The 16581-nt window shown below is 56.1% G+C and overlaps 4 protein-coding genes across 4 annotated transcripts; 2 read left to right on the top strand and 2 right to left on the bottom strand.

Moving 5' to 3' along the window:
* Positions 1 to 1001: 1001 nt before the first annotated feature.
* Positions 1002 to 4204, bottom strand: PSY2 (Platinum sensitivity protein; the record flags this gene model as incomplete). The annotated part of the gene is made up of 5 exons (XM_071064500.1): positions 1002 to 2191; positions 2247 to 3613; positions 3680 to 3758; positions 3821 to 3935; positions 4085 to 4204. 5 exons carry the CDS (start codon positions 4202 to 4204, stop codon positions 1002 to 1004), a joined length of 2871 nt encoding a protein of 956 aa, XP_070920601.1.
* Positions 4205 to 8412: 4208 nt separating this feature from the next.
* Positions 8413 to 9816, top strand: MFIFM68171_09080 (uncharacterized protein; the record flags this gene model as incomplete). The annotated part of the gene is made up of 1 exon (XM_071064499.1): positions 8413 to 9816. The coding sequence occupies one exon, from the start codon at positions 8413 to 8415 to the stop codon at positions 9814 to 9816; it is 1404 nt and encodes a 467-aa protein (XP_070920600.1).
* Positions 9817 to 12641: 2825 nt separating this feature from the next.
* On the top strand, positions 12642 to 14139 carry ALG5 (dolichyl-phosphate beta-glucosyltransferase; the record flags this gene model as incomplete). Its single annotated transcript, XM_071064498.1, has 3 exons — positions 12642 to 12773; positions 12835 to 13644; positions 13738 to 14139. The coding sequence occupies 3 exons, from the start codon at positions 12642 to 12644 to the stop codon at positions 14137 to 14139; spliced, it is 1344 nt and encodes a 447-aa protein (XP_070920599.1).
* A 724-nt stretch (positions 14140 to 14863) lies between these two features.
* Positions 14864 to 16423, bottom strand: ERG1 (Squalene epoxidase; the record flags this gene model as incomplete). Its single annotated transcript, XM_071064497.1, has 1 exon — positions 14864 to 16423. One exon carries the CDS (start codon positions 16421 to 16423, stop codon positions 14864 to 14866), a length of 1560 nt encoding a protein of 519 aa, XP_070920598.1.
* Between the last annotated feature and the right edge of the window lie 158 nt (positions 16424 to 16581).

The raw sequence follows: 16581 nt of genomic DNA, 5'->3' as shown, positions 1-16581 counted from the left end.
GGGGGAATAGGAAAAAGGAAGGGAGGATAGCCAAGGAAGACATGGGACGGAGGAGGCGAAAAGAAAAAGGGGGGAAAGCCACGATACTATATAGAGTTCTGAATAAATAAAAGAACACCCTTTCAGCTAGCGGTCATGTTGGTAAAGCGTAGGTAGTGCATAGTTGTTTTTGGTATTGATACAACCGGGGTTCTACAAAACTCCCGCCTTCCGCTTCCATCCAGTCCCAATAATCACCCCTACAACAAACCCCCCGAGACTACTCGCCACCATTATGCATGCTTCCATTGCTTCAACCCGACCACCCATACCCATCCACGCGGTCCCCAATATCACCAAAAAGAACCGGTATGTCTTGACCCGCCTGATCGGGTTGTAGATCCTCGCATGACAGTCCAGTATGTCAAAACATGCCATATCCCCTCCCTATACCCAACCCGCTTCCTCCCCATTTCATGAGCGAGAACCGTGATTTGCCGAGAAGAGTCTCAAGCCGCCCATCTATCACGCAGCCATCAACCCGTCCCGACTGAACCAGATTAGATAGGCGAGTGGATAAGCAGGCGGCCAAGCGAGCTAAAATCATCACATCGAAAGGAAGGTCCAAAAATAAATACGCACTGAACCGGGGGAGTAGAGGGGAAGGATGGTAGACCAGTAGAGGATGGGTCAAAATAAACTCATTTAAGGAGGGGGGTTTATAAGCCGCCTCCGTAGCCGTAGCCATTGCCGCCGCCAACCGACCGACCAACCGACCCCCTGATCCGGATAACCAAGCCAAACCAAGCCAAACCAGACATAAAAAGCAGATAACCCCAGTTCAGATTCTTCGAAAAGAGATAGAAAATGGGCCCCTTTTCCCTTTTCTGCGAAAATAAAGGGGTGGATGGTATTATCGAATCACATCTCGATGGTCCAACACGGGAGAGTCGAAGATAGGGGTAGGCAGGTAATGACGAGGCCTCAGTCGGTAAGACAGGACACAACCCTTTCCTTCCTCATCACTTGTCGCCTTCATGCCCACCACCACCGCCACCCCCTCCTCCTCTACTGTCAGGCGCCACTACCTGCGCTTTCCCCGCCGTCGCCACAGCTGTCTTCACTGAGGGCGAGATGCTAATCGCAATTTTCCTCTGCTGTTGCTGTTGCTGTTGCTGCTGTTGCTGCTGCTGCTGCTGGGCATGAGCGTGATTACCATTGCTGCTGCTGCTGTTATTCGGATTGCTCGCCGCCCTGCGGCCGCCGCCACCACCGCCGCGAGCATCAGCAGAAAACAAAGCGACCTTTGTCTTTCTGAAGATCGCTGTTGCATTACTGTTGCTACTGACGGCTGATAGATTGCTATTGCTGGCTACGCTGCCGGAACTGTTCCGCCGCTTATGCTGTGTCAGTTTGTCTAGCGCGTCGTCATCCTCGTCTTCTTCCCTCCGGCGCTTTTCCGAAAGTCTTTCGGGGGGTGTGACGGCGGCGGCGGCAGCAGCAGCAGCAGCTGCTGCAGCAGCGGGAGTGTTGGCGGATGGTGTTGAAGGGGCTTGGTTCTCCTTCGAGGCTTCACTGTCGTTGTCCTCATTGGTATTGCTTGAAGAAGGGCGGTTGGTATCCGCGAGCGGTAGGGTACTGTCGGCGTCCGAGAGTCGATCGTCGTCATCTTGTTCCTCGTCGTCATCAGAGTTGTACTCAACCAGCGGTTTTGATGCATTGCCATTAGTAGATGGACTTTGATTCATACCGCCCATTGCGTGGTTAGTGTTCTCATCGTCGTCGTCGTCTGACGTATTCAGATAATCCTCCTGAGCTTGGTCAATCGCAAGATGCTCGCCCCGCAGCCCGCCCGTATGACCGTGCATCGGTCTCCTGCCGAGCTCGTCCTCGCTTTCGAAATAAGGATCCACGGATGCGGTAAATCCCTGCGTCTGGTCGTAGCGATTGAGTATCTCGTTGAACGTATCCATGTACGAGAGGGCCATGATCTTCTCCCGGTAGTTCTCCACCATGTGCTTGATTAGCTCTCTGATGTTCTCCTTGTTTATGAGCATGAAGAGCTCGAGACAGGCCGAACAGAGGAGATTGTCTCGAGGCATGGTGCGCAACAGGACGTCGAGGATCGGGCCGAGAACGTTCTTGTCGGCCATGTGTTTAACGTAGAACTCGTCTTGGAGGACTACCAGTTGGCGGAAGAAGCGGATCGCGACTGTCATACATCGGGTTAATCGCAGACCATAAGGCCAGCATGCTGGTTCACTTACCGAGCTGTAAATGTTTCTCCTTGCAGGCGAGCAACTGGACGAACCGCTGGGCTAGGCCATATGTCAAGACAAAAAACTTGCTGCGAGTCTGATGCTGCCGGATGTAGAAGCAGAGGATGTCGTTGAGGTAGCTAAATATCCCATCCTCCTGCGCGCTGAACTTCATCTCGGTCCGTTTTTCAAGGTCAAGAAGGGGTTTGAAGAGCCTGACGGCTGAGTGCTCGTAAAAGTGATTCAGGAACAAATCCTGTTGAGGCTCAATGCCCTGCTGGGCCCTGATCCTAGCCTGGCCCACCATAAACTCTCCCCGGCCTTCCTGTGGCGGCCCGGGAGGTGTCGGGTCGAGAAGAACTTTGAGCGCATCTGATATCTGAGACTTGATACCCAAGTCCACCTCGACAAGTAAAAGGTCGATCAGGGTGTCGGTAAGCGGAGCCGAATGCCTTTGGATTTGCTCGTAGATGGTCAGCCGGACCAGCGAGGGGTCGTGGTCGATCATGGAGACCAGGATATCCGTCGCGCCAACCCGAACCGACACGTCGAGATGCCGCAGGCCAAAATTGATAACGGGGAGAAGGCCTTGGCTGAGGAAGTGGGTATACAAGGCTTGGCGGGCCGGGGGCTGGAGATTCTTTGCGATGGCGCAGCATTGCTGGATGAAGAGGACCGCCTCCTTTTTGCGTAGAGGCTGTTCGTTCGGGTCGTGGAAGATGGCGAAGAGGTCCTTCAGAAACCCCGGCGTGTTATGCAGGTGTTGTACGATGTCGACCTGGTTGAAGAAGATGAGCGAGTTGAGGACCGAGAAGGTCGGGTCGTCGAGAATGCGGGCCAGCACGACGTCCTTGAGATACTGCAATCGATATGTCTGGTGGATTTTGCGGCGAACCTGGTCGTCCTGAATCCTGACAACCTCCTTGTATCGCCCCTGGCTGTTCAACCACTGCCGGTGGTTTGCCTTGTGGCTCGGAAAATCCGGGTCGTACTCCAGCGCGCCGACAACTCCCAAGACACACTCGTCGGACACGGCGTGTTCGATAATGGCCGTGTCGTTTAGGAGGAGAATCGTCTTCATGATGTTGCATAACCGGTGAAGATCTTGCAGGCTCTCGAGATCTTCGGCCATCTCTACTAGTGGAATTAGTTTGCTGATGTAGTCTTCACTCATGATCGTCTTGGCGAGGGCATCCCGGCCGGCCGGGGATTGCGACAGGTTCCGGATGGCCATGTCTAATTCGTGCAACGTCCTTATATCAGCCGGCGGGAGCTGGATGGAGGCGGGCATATCCATTGCCAGGTCATCCGAAAGCCCGTCGTCCGGCCCCCCCATTACCGATTGGAAGGTTTGTTGGACCCCATCAATGAACTTCCTACACGAACGGGCGGTTAGCTAGCACGACAAGCACGCACTAGGCCATCGCAGAGTGGAAACGGACCAAATCAATGCGCAACCCTCGGCCTCCTGGAAGCTTAGCGCCATATCGACGCCATTGTCGGTCCACACAATGAGTGTGTCTGCGGGTAGGGTTAGTTTGGGGCAGTTCCCGAGGGGGCCGCGACAGTGTGCAGAAACGCGCCTTGTTGTTTTTGAAAGCCGTCATCCTTGACGATCTTGGTCTCGAGGAGAAGACGGTCGGGTTGGTCTTCGGACTCGACAATCACGCGGGGTTCTTTCGGCTGGCCTTCTTCGACCTGGAATCACAAAGTCGTACAAATCAGCAATGGATGGCTCGACGACGATCATGAAGCGGGTCCGGTTTTGTGGTGAATATTGGGGAGCACGGCAACACAGAGTGTCAAGCAATCGCGGGGGCGTGTAATATCAGCGGGGGAAAACATACCGCGACGAAGCTCGCGAAGCAGAAGCCGGTGCCGCGGTCGAACCAGTCATTGTGGCGGAGCTCGTAAACCTTGACGCGTCTCTTATCCGTCGTCTGATGTGGCACCGGTTGTGCCATCATCAACGGTTCGGGCGCCGCCTCTGGGAGGACGTGGCTATCGGTGACCAGGTGCGGTGCGATGTCGAGTTGATGGGGCGAAAGCGACAGTTCGGGCTCAGCCGGGTTGAGGAGAGCAAGGGCCGCCACCGTCTCGGAAGATGGCGCGCTCCCAGAGGAAGCGCGTTCTACAGACGGTGCGCCGACTAAGTAATGAACTGTGTGGTTGGCGGTCCGTACGCCGGGCAAGCCCTTGTCCCGGTGTGACGTCGAAATATAGACCACGAAGAAAAGCCGATGTTTCGACGTTCAGGGAGCCATAAGGTTTCGGCAGGCGTGTTCTCGGGCGATACCACCGGCGTTGGACGGGTCGCAGCGCCGAGGCAATTGCACAGGCAAATAAAATGCGCAAGAAACCCGAGCTCCTAGTGCGCGGGAGATGGGCGGCGCAATTCAGACTCGCGATAGCTTTTCGGACGATGGGATGGCGATGAAATTCTGGGGCCGATGCTGCAGGCGCAAGGTTGCGATGGAGAGAAGCGGGCGGAGTGCGTGATCGCTTGGGCCGGGCGGGTCCCGAATTAGACTAGCGGCAAGCCCCCTGCGAACGGGTTTTTAAGCGCGCCCAGTCAAATAAGCGCGCTCTGATGTCACACTTTCTTGCTCATTTATTCCCCGCCTGCTTGGGGGGAAAAAAAAATGAATAAAATAACGGTTCCCTCACTCACCATCCGCTATTAACAGCCTTTTAACCCCGAGTACGCTCTTTTGACGAGCCTGAACGCCTCCTCTCGAGTGCCCAATGTTAAGATTCCAAATTCTCCATATTTGCCCCGTTCCGCACTCCGGCCCGCGCCTAGATCTTGGGCCCTCCGTTGCGCCGGAACTCGGGGGCCGCTAGTTTCTCGGCAGTCCGCGACGGTGGGTAACGGCCCACCCTCAGTTTGTCAACCCATCACTTCGGCTTAAGTCGCTACAGTCTTTGTGTGAATCTTGATCAACAAAGAGTCGGTCCTCGATCAAGCAGACACATGGGATTGAGTTAGATATTTTTTTTTTTTTTTTTTGGGGGGGGGGGGGCGCTCAGGTATAACTTCTGTTGATGCGGATCCGTTTCTTACCGAAGTGGGAGGTGACGGAGCTAGGACTCCTTCCAATTTTTTGCCCGGATGTGATGCGATGCCGGGCACAGGGCGAGTCCGCGATGGTCTTCGGCTATCAATTCGATATACGGCGCCGACCCTAGCCGGGCCAAACAAGCAGCCCACCAGTCAACCGAAAACCCCTGCCGTGGGAGCCTGATCAAGCTATCGGGGACTAATACCCTGCCATGCGTATGGCACATGAAGTGCATACGCAGAAGCAGATAAGGGAGCGCCTTTACCGCTTGTCAAAGTTATCTCTCAGAGGTAGGGGTTGCACAATGCACGTAGTTATGTAATGAGGCATAGGCGCCATGTCATGTCGCTTGCCAGAGTACCATCGTATTGTGCTACGCGGCACGCACGCAATATGAATCATGAAGCGAGTACACCGGTTTCGGGTTTCTGAAGCGTGGTGTCAATTCCTGCATATCTGCAAGGACGTTTATTATCTGCGCCTGATATGCCGGCTGTGCAAGGTAAACGCGTTTGGTTTGGCGGTCCTGTCGACCAAAAAGGGCCCTTGCAGCGAATCCGTGCCTCTGGGTTCCGAGTGGGCTGTCCGAAACCAGGCGCTCCAAATCGGCTTTGTGGGAATCTTGGGCTGTGTGATGCCACGAGGCTGAAGTGGGACTTGAAGGCTGGGAGCTAGGGTAAGGGCGCTTGCGAGTTAAGTACTCTATTGGCTCGAGGTGCCGGCTGTTGCGAGTGCTGCGATTCTGTGAAATAAGAACTTTCGTCGTGGCCTCTCTCTGTATCCGCCGCAAGTTAGGAGATATTACTTGGGATTTCGATAAGAAATGAGAAGAGTGGGGTGATTGGAATTGAGGTTGCTAATGTTTACCCTGTCGAGGGGTGTGGTTCATTACCAGAGAGGGCCCACTCGACTTCCGTCCGGATCAGCAGGGTCTAGAGCTAAGAGCCGCATGATCGGCAGGGCGTGCAAGCAATATTTCGACCCAAGGCGTCCCCTGTTTCTGGAATATTATAGAGGTCTAAAGCGGCTAGCACTGAAGCTCTATTTGACCTTGGCGCGCTCGCAGTTTTCCATCACATCAACTCCAGCCAACAGCCCCCCACGGTCCATAGGAGCCATGTCAGAAGGCTGGCCTGGTAAAACTATTGAATCAGATATGATGCTCCAAGCATCAAGCGAAAGTTTGGTCTCCTTCTCTAACCTCAATCGAGCTCGTTCTAATTTCACCGCCAGAGTCCATCGCCAGATTTTCATGACTGTTCTGGTCAAAGCTGGCGGACGTAATTCGAAGATCGGGTGTCAACAAAACACCCCATCATGCGGCCCGTAGTTATAACTCGGGGGTCGGTAGAGAAAGCCGGCGAGATGAAATTTCCCATTTTCGTATGTCCCACCCTGTCCGATGGTTGACGGGCGCCGGGTAGACAATAGCAGGGTTCTACGTGCATACCTACGTGTAGCTATCCTGGCGACCGGAACCCAAGTCTCGCTTCCTCCGGCAAGGTCAAACGGCTGGGCCCTAACGATGCCTTCCTCTTCCCCTTGTTGGCTGCACTGCACGGTCCTTGACAAGGCCCCTGTGCCTGCCAAGTGGTGCGGCTGGACGGGACCTAACTTGTCGTCGTTTCGGTGTGCATCCGCCAAGAGGGCTACTTTCCGTACCGTGAGTTTGGACAGCGTCTCTTGGGTCATTCGGGCCAGTGTCCACTCGCTGCCCGCCAAATCTGTTTTTATCTAGTTTCCATATCGCTTCCGCTCTGCGGCTGACATAGCGATCCCAGGGTACCCGGCGAAGATCATGCCAAGGCTCATGCCCATGGAGTCCCGCTCCGGCGGGTACTGTACAAAACTGTTATCGTCACGAAGGGTCCCAGGCATGGGGAATACGAGGGCCCCACTTTTCTACTGGCCGTTCTCGCGTGTGTGGCTCCAAGCAACCAAGGGAATGGACAAGACAAGGCGGGCATGTGGGTCTCTATGCGATTTCACTCCTTGTCCTACGATGAGACAGAACTCCGTCTTGGATGCCGCGGCAACCTGAGGGAATGACAGAGCTGCTCCCCATCTTCTGCCTGCTCTGTGCTGCCCCCCGGGAAGTCAATCCGCTGTGGTTGGTCAAATTGGCGAGCAGGCCATTGAAAATCCTCAGAGGGGGCCTGTGTTGCTGGGTCGTACCGAGATCGCGAAGGTCAGGGTCTGTCGTTCCATTGCTTCCATTTTGGTCGACCCCGCTGGGCGGCCCATGTTGCAGTTGCCCTGGCTGGGCCGTCCCACAAAGAGCGCGCGCTATCTGGTTGCCCCCCCCCCGTGGCTTGCTGCAGTCAGGATGCCAGCCGTGCTCTTGACAGCTGAGTGAGGGCTGAAAGTCTGCATTGGCTGTGCGCTAGTGGATGCCGCTTCTTCCTACCTCTCTCTTATAATGCCAGCGCCGCAGCCCTCCTCGTGAGGCAGAGCCAAGTCTCTCCCGGACCATCACCCTCCGACTTTCTCTCTGCGACTGCGTCCCGTTTTGTGCCTTTTGAAAGTCACCATCTTGCTCCTCCGCCCACGTATCAACGGGTCTGGAAACGAGACCTCTCTGTCCGCTACTAAGCCTTGGCTGCGTTACCTGCCTGGATGTCCCAGGGCTGAGCGACCGAGACGCAGGCAGGAACCTCACCACAGACTCCCCGCGGCCCATTCGTCCCGAATTTCTCCCCTCACTCACTGGAGGCTCTCTTGTTCCCGGGTTGAGTTTCGTCGTTTCCCGCCTGACGCCTGCCGCGCCCAGCCGCTTTGACTCCAGCTCGGAGCCCCCCTGCCTTAAAGACCCATTATACCCAGCCTTTGAGCTACCCACCTCACTCGTTACATTCCGCCGCTCCATGCACCCCAAGACGACTTAATATATCCATACGCAATCTGCACCCCGCAACCAGCCCGCCAGTGGCCGGGTCAGGTGTCTTTACGGTTCTTCCAGCAATCGGGCCCAACAGTGTGTGACGTCGAAGAAACCCGCGATCCCAACCCCGCTACTTGACGAGTCGTGGCCAACCACATTACGAGACGCCAACTGCGCGCAGCAGCCTCCTTTTGAGACTCCTGGCGTGCGCGGAACACACTATCAAAACACGATGTCGGTGTTCTCGATGATTAAGCGCGGCCGCCAAGCAGCCAAGGAGCACCGCGCAGAGCAAGCCGAGAAGGAGAAGAAGGAAGCTGCGAAGCCGCCGTACAAGCACATTCCGAAACATGCCGCTATTGATGCTCTGTCAGGTGGCCCGGCAGGCTGGCGGGAACAGGACAGGCAGAGGATAGTCGAGCAGAACCGGAGACGAAGCGCAATGACGGCGAGCGGCGTGGGTATGAGTGGCATGATGACACCAGTTCACGCGGGCATGCCTCGTGTCTCGAGTTCTCTCTCGCATGTCTCGTACCCATCGGCATACGCCAGCCCCATCGTGCAAGTGCCACGCAATCACAGCTATAGCAACATGCCGCCGGGCTGGACAAGCCAAGGGGGAGAGATGAACTACGCATCAATTGACATGGCGTCGAGCATGTCGCTCAAGGGCAAGGAGGTTGAGAGGATCGCGCTTGATTCATCCCGTACGAGTCGGTCTTCGAGCAGGATGTCAACCAGTCGAGTTCAGTTTCCACTTGGGAATGGCGATGCTGCTGTCTTCCCCGCCGAGAGCTCCAGTAATTCGAGCAGTTCTGGCGATGACTTGGAGATGAAACCCACTCGAGACAGCGCCTCGACTAGCGTTACGAGGTCAAGCAGGCCTATGAGCGACATCGAGCCCATCCACCGACTTCATCCCGGTCATTCGCGCAGAGTTTCCGATCCGAACTATTCTGTCGCGCCATCCCGAAGCCCACATACGCCACGCGCCAACCCGCTTACCCCGGGCATCCCTCCTGTTCCCACTCTTCCGCCGATGCAGTTTGGCGCTGCCCTCACCACGTCGGGGGTATCCTCATCCGCCGCGTCCACCGCCAGTTCGGTTACCATAGTGCCTATCACATCTAGCCCGTCTGTCGCGGTCAACATGGCGGCGCCAGTCACGGTCTCAACGGTAGTGGAACCAAACACGATCCCGGAAGTTTGCGTCACGCCCGAGCCCTCCAGCGAGGAAGACTTTGCGCATTCAACAGCCCCGACGACTCCGTCAACCATCGTAGCAGCCCCCGTCATGGCTGAGTCACCCGGGAAGAGAGGACGGAGGATATCAAAAATGACGAGGTTCTCAGAGCTGGAAACGATCAAATCCAACGTTTCTGTGGTCATCGAAGCTAGTGATCCCTCTCCGATGGAGCCCGCAAAAGAGAAGGAGGACAAGAGGCGGCCGACCGCGACGGTGACTGCGCTCCCGACAAGTTTTGACGAAGCCAGCCTGCCCGCTCCCAAAGCAGTGGTTCTACCCCCGCCCAAGCCCGGCAAGCTCTACAAGGGCTCTAGCTCAGCCAGCCCCAAGCTGGTCAAGAAGAACCGCTGGTCGCTAAGGGGTAACAAGAGCGCCGCGGTGGCCGGCTGAAGGGCCAGCGCTTTGCGCTACGTTCGAGTTCTGACTTGCACATCTTCTCACCTTCGGGACCGGCGCTGGGCCTGTGGACGTGCGGACGATAGGGAACCATATCATACACCAATCGGCCTTCATTTCCTTTCCCTCCATTTCCGGCCTACATGAGCACATACGCGCAGGGCCTGTCGGGTCCATTCTGCGTTTGTCTATCTCTCCACATTTAACCTTCGGCGTTGGACATATTTTGGGACATGGAGCGCTTGGCATATACTTTTGGTTACTTTGCCTATTTAATGATGACGGCATTTACAAAAGCTTGGGTACTTTTTCCTGGCAAAGGAAGGGTCATGGGAGGGAGGAACTGAGGCTGCATGGGAGTGATTAGACTGGTCTGGGCGGAATATGTTGAACTGGCGGGAATATGTTGGATAGGGTAGGACGCGTGACGGAACCTGGGGCGGGTTATCTGAGTATTTTTTTTTTTTTTCCGGGCGGAGGGAGGACGACCAAAGCGCAACCAAGCGAGCAGCTGCTAGTACCTGTAGTTCATTTGTTGATTGATACCTAAGTATTGTCTGGAATCAGATTCAGGGGTATAACTGCACCATGATTCCTTTGCTCTCCCAGGGAGAGATTCCATGACCTTGCTACGCCGTTGATCCACTAATACAGCACTGACCGTCCCCAACTTACCGGTCCTCGGTAGCCTTTCGCTTGAGAACCCAGGATGCCGGTTTCCGTAGGTAACCAATCGATAAGGGATACGCTGCTCACTTGCCGTATGCATGTGCTGCTGGTCATATCGTGTTCGGGCTCCAAGACCTCTGTGCCATGCACCTTGTCCTTCTGCCTCCTGGTGCTTTCGCCCGCCCCGGAGCGCAACTCCGTCTGCTCGCTCGGGGTTTTCGTCTCGGGACGGCGCTCGATAAGCCATGGTGATGATGCTTCTGTCTTGGGCGGACAAGTGCGTTTCAGGGCTACAGCAGACCTGATGTAGGATTTCGGTGGTACGGGAGCGAGCCAAGGCAAAGGAAAGGAGCCAACGATGCCCGGAACTTTGGATTCAAGGCAGTTAGTTTCTTCCCCAAAACATGTTGGCTGCTTGATGGCTGCCAGAAAATTTTCTTCAATTGGCTAGGATCTTTTCCGTCATCATCACACCTCCGTCGCCAACAGCAGCGGAGCCATCTCGGATTCCCGGAATCGAACCCGTCCGGCCAAACGATCATGTCCGGGTCTATCTCCACCCGTCAATTCGTTCTCTATCCAATTCCATTGCTTTGAAAGTGGCTGCCACTAAGCAAGCTGCACACTTTCCATTTCGCCAGACATTGCATCTTACTACTGCGGCGCGCACATGCAGCACCCACAGCCCGCTTACTCCCCTTTAGGTAGGGCTTCGCGAGTGCCTAGCCACTTTTGCACACCCGCCGTTCCAGTGGAATTTTGAATCCGTCGCCGCAATTGTTGCAAGACCGGTCCAGAACCTTCTCCAGCATGGAGGATGGCGCAACCCGGCGGGTGACGACGCACATAAAAAGATCGAAACGGACGGTGTGGCGGGGCGTTTGTTGCCCGCAATCGGGTTTTATTGCCCTAACTTGCTGCCAGCTGCACTGCGATGCTACTACATTGTATAGCCCCAAGCTTTCCCAAAGTCGTGCAAAGAGGAAGGAGGTAATAGTAGGACGGGGCCATCTTGCGCTTCCACGACAGGATGACAACCTGCAGCATCATGGATGCGACTCAGCAATAAACTTCCAGTCCACTGCGCGGTGGAAATGTCACCCTCTTTGGATCGGCAGCCAGGATCAGTACTACACATTCCACAGCCTCGGCACGGTTAAGGGTTACATTCATCACCGTACAATGAACCCTCTTCTGGCTGCCAAAGGGACCACCCCAAAGCTCAGCTGATTTCTGTTTACATAGAATTGGTAGCATTCTCGGCTGGGACCCGCATGTAGATGTATAGCCATGCCTCATCACCCGACCCGGCCGAGAACCAAACGGTGAGGTCTGCTGGGTCCGGGAGATGAACGAGAAAGGCCATCGCATATTACCAGAGAGGAAAGAGGCTCTCTCTGGGACAGCTGTAAGGCACCGTTTCGAGCATACCGGTCTGACCTGGCGTCAATTTATGCGGCGCCCCCAAATCAATGATTGCCGTTTCGGGTTGCACCGATGAGGTAACTCTGCAAAGGACGATAAGGTGAGGCGCCTGTCCCCGGAGAGCTTGGTGGCTGGAGTTGTGTATCCGGAGAGAATCCGAAGACAGATAGGGTGTAGGTAGGTACTATGTTACACCTGGATATATTTAGATCTCTTACCAGCGGTGTCCAATCCTCTCGACTAAATACACAAAGGGGTAGGTAAGAAAACTTGGACGACGTCCGTTTGGCAACTCTCTTGACCGTTGTGTAAAGTGGCATCCCGTCATGTTTACATGAAAGATAGTGTACTTGTCCGATTCTAGGTATCGCGGGTATTTCCTTGTTCCTAAATAAGAAAGAGGGCTTTGTTTCGATCTGTTTTGGTGTTCTGCCCCCCCTCCGACAGGGGAAGTTGGCCCCTCTTCCCCCCTTGCATTTGTCGCTTGTGGGGAGGTCGACGGCCCAAGCGGCTGATCATCAGGGGTACTTCGCCGTGATTCGCCAGCCTTGTGCGCCACGTTATCCAAAGGCAAATCCGTGGCATCTGTGTCAATGACAGCCTTGCCAACTTGCAACCGCAACAGTGCCGTCATCGCTCTGTGCATCCCATGTTTGCCGCGCAGTATTGAGACATTCCATTTACATGCGGCCTAGCCGCTACGCTCTTTTCATTGCGCGCTAGCTATGGCGACCGCCGTGGGCCTGCTCGAGGCGCTGCAGCAGCTGGTCTGGCTCTTTTGCGAAACCGCCCGGGAGAAGCCTCTCCAACTCGTCTTGTCCTTGGTCCTCCCGCTCGCCGGGCTGGCTATATTTTGTGTACGGGGTACTTTACTTCTTGCAACCCGCGGAACTAATCGGCTGACCTATGCCATTCTAGGCGTACATCCTCCTCCACCTCCTCGCACCGAAACCGCGCCACCCGCTTCCCTCCGAAAAGACGTATGTCACGACGAATTCCGATGGCTCCGTCAGCGCCTCGCGCCCTCTTCCCTGCTGGTATGATCGCTGGCGTGCCGAGGGTCGCTTAAACCAGCAGTATCCAACCATCCCGGCGGGTTTCCCCGTCCCCGAAGAGCCCACCATCGAGCCGGCCGAGGTGGAAATGAGTGTCGTGATCCCGGCGTACAACGAAGAAGCCCGCATCACCGAAGCACTGAAGGAGATGGTCGAGTATCTGGACCAGCAATTCGGGAGGCCCAACGGGAACAGCGAATCATCTCAACGGCAGCAGCAGCAGCAGAAACCCGCGCAACGGAAAGAGGACAAAAGGGGCAGGGCCACGACGCCGCACCGCCTCGTCTTCAAGCGCGACAGCTCAAAGCCAGGAGGCGCAAAGACGGAAACCCCGCCGGATGGCACCCCAACAGGCTACGAAATCCTTATCATCAACGACGGCAGCCGGGACTGTACTGTCGATGTAGCGCTCGAGTTCTCGCGCAAACACGGCCTGCACGACGTCCTGCGTGTTGTCACGCTCGAAAAGAACCGGGGCAAAGGCGGAGCCGTTACCCACGGCCTACGGCATGTACGGGGCAAGTACGCCGTGTTTGCTGACGCGGACGGGGCGAGCCGCTTCAGCGACCTGGGCCGGCTGATCGAAGGTTGCGAGGACGTGGTAGACGGGTCGAACAGGGGAGTCGCTATTGGGAGCAGGGCGCATCTGGTGGGGAGTGAAGCTGTCGTCAAGGTACAGTACAGTCATCATTAAACACCACCCCGCGCACTCCCCCCAACCCACCTTTTTCTCTCTCTTCCACCATAGAAGACTGACTGATCACAGCGCTCGGCGATTCGCAACTTCCTCATGCGCTCCTTCCACTTCGTCCTCATGATCCTCACCCCGCCCGCCACCTCGCGCATCCGGGACACGCAGTGCGGCTTCAAGCTCTTCTCGCGCGCCGCCCTGCCGCACATTGTGCCCTACATGCACACCGAGGGCTGGATCTTTGACATTGAGATGCTGATGCTCGCCGAGTCGGCGCCCGCCACCCCCGTGCTGGCGAGCGACGGCTCCGTCATCGGCACCAGCTACGGCATCAAGGTGGCCGAGGTCCCCGTCGGCTGGCACGAGGTGGACGGGAGCAAGGTGAACTTGGTGCAGGACAGCATCAGGATGGCCATCGGCCTGGCCGTGCTCCGGGCGAGCTGGATGTTGGGAGTGTATCGGCGACGGTTGACCTAAGGGCGCACCGGTGTCTTTCCTCTTCCCTTTTTGTATAGATGGAGCAGGTATGCAGGTCTCTGGTAGTTGACGAGAATCAATATATATATATATTCGACTGGGATATTCCGCCCTTGCTAACCATGACCATCCGAACAATAAATATTGGGCGGCCCTTTTTTTTTTTTTTTTTTTTTTTTTTTTTTTTTTGTACCTGTAGAAACCGGCTTCTAGGAGTAAGGATGCGCTGCAACCTATTAACTGTGGTCTTGTAAACAGGAACGATGAGGGAAGTAAAGATGTGCTAGAGAATATTACGAGTAACAGGAAGGCAAAGAGAAAAAGCAAGATAGGAATTGGACGGAGAGATGGAAGGAGGAAAGGAGGGAGGAAAGCAATGTCAGAGAGCATCGATAGCTTTCTCAGTGGGACAGCAAGACAGATGGGTGTATAGGTACAGGCTATTGTTCAGCGAGACAAATGTTTACAAATTCCGAAAAGATGCTGTATGAGTCCCATAGTCATACCCATACTGCTCCTTTCTCTCTGTCTCTCTCTCTCCCCCCTCCCCTTCTCTCTCTCTCTCACACACCCTTAAATCAGGGAGTAACCCTTCCGTCCCCGTAACATCTCTCATTACCATTACGATAAAAACCCTAACTGGTGCCGATGATAATAGCGGCAGTATAATAATGATAATAATGGCTCTAACTAGATACATCGAACCCAAACGTTCCTCCCGAGTCTACCGCAACTCGGTCCAGAGAACCGGCAAAAACACCACGCAGGCCTTCCACAAGATCAGCGCGGCCTGCACCAGGGCCAGCGGCAGCTTAAGCCACCCAAAAATTGAGCCGCCACACACATCGACAATGTTCATCCAGATGGCTAAGAACGCCACGGTAAAAAAGTGAGACGCCAGCACCATAGGGCGGTGGAGGATCCCGCCCATCATCGCCACAGGCTCGTCCGTCATGCCCATTTGGAAGTACCGGAAGCAACCCCGCTGCAGCGCGCGCAGCTGCCAGTCGTCGGCGGCGAACAGGCTGTACAGCGCCTGCGCGAGCACGTTGATGATGCTCGTGAGGCTCTTGCGGCGCCAGTGGAACGACGCCATGGCGTCGCGGATGGCCGCGTGGTCCGATAGGTCCTGGACGCGGTCCGGGTGCAGCAGCGACGAGAGCAGCACCACGTCGTTGAAGGCGACCGTCATGCCGCCGCCCGTCAGCGGGTGCCGCATGTTGTGCGCGTCACCGAGCACTACCACGCCCCGGTGGTGGGTCTGTTTCGTCGGCGGCAGCCAGCTGTTGGGCATGCTGCGCGGGATCTTGCCGTCCGAGAGTGCGGCGCGCACCGACGGCTGGACCGAGGCCGGGAGCGAGGGGAGCACGATCTTCTCGATGTAGCCTCGTACGCCGCCGTTGGCGGGGGAGGCGGCGGGGTGCTTTTCTGGCACGTCGATGAGCGCGCGGGTCTCGCGCGTGCCGATTTGGTAGAGGAGACAGAGAGATTGCGGGCCGATCACGACGTGGCCGTGGTAGGCAGGGGGAAACGGGCAGTCGATGAGTTCGAGGGCGTAGAATTTGCTGCGGACGATGGGGGTTTTGTTGAGGAGCGACTTGCGGAAGATGGAGGCGTAGCCGTCGGCAATGATGGTCAGTTGGCCGAAGAAGCAGTCGGGTTCTTTCTTGCCGGTTTGGAGGTTCTTGGTCCGGGTTTCTACGCCCACCACGGCGTCGCCGTGTTCGCTCTTGATGGTTGCTGTGACTTCGGTCTCGAACATGGAGATGTTGGGGTGCTCTCTGCACGCCTTGCGCAGCTGCATGATGAAGCGGCCGTGGTGGAAACTCCTGCCCTGTGACTGAGTACGCTTCTTCTCCCCATCTAACGCATGCCCATTCGCGTGCCCATTGACGTGCCCGTTTGCGTGCCCGTTTGTTGCTGTCCCGCCGGCAACGATCACCTTCCCCTCGGGGCTGACGACCGGATACGGAAACGCAACCTCTTCCCCTAGGTATATTACATGGTAGCCGTAACACGGCACCGCGTCGATACCCTCAAGACACCTGTCGAGTCCCAGCTTCCTGAGGGCCTCGACACCACCCGGCTGCATCAGTTCCCCGACGATACGATCCGGCTCGTGCATCCATCGCTCGAGCAGGATGACGCTGCGCCCTTGATTGGCGAGCGCAAAGGCAGCGGCGCACCCAAAGACGCCCGCGCCCACCACGACCACCTCTGCCTCATGGTGCTGTTCCCGCCGTTCAAGATTGCGAGCCGCCCGGGATTCGGCCGCGGCCGCCATGACGGAGGTAAACTGGGTTTGGGTGCTTCCCCCCTTGTATTTCTTGTGATCCTCGCGAGAGGGGAGTACGTCGACGTATTCCAGGTACGAGTGCTTGTATCGCGAACGAGAGTGCGAGCGTGCGAATGTGCGAGCGAACTAATCGAACGACAGCCTTG

This window comes from Madurella fahalii (assembly GCF_045866475.1).
Source record: "Madurella fahalii IFM 68171 DNA, scaffold_5, whole genome shotgun sequence".
NCBI lineage: Eukaryota > Fungi > Ascomycota > Sordariomycetes > Sordariales > Madurella > Madurella fahalii.
The sequence above is the reverse complement of the archived record's forward strand: the minus strand, read 5'-3'. Positions and strand labels throughout refer to the sequence as shown.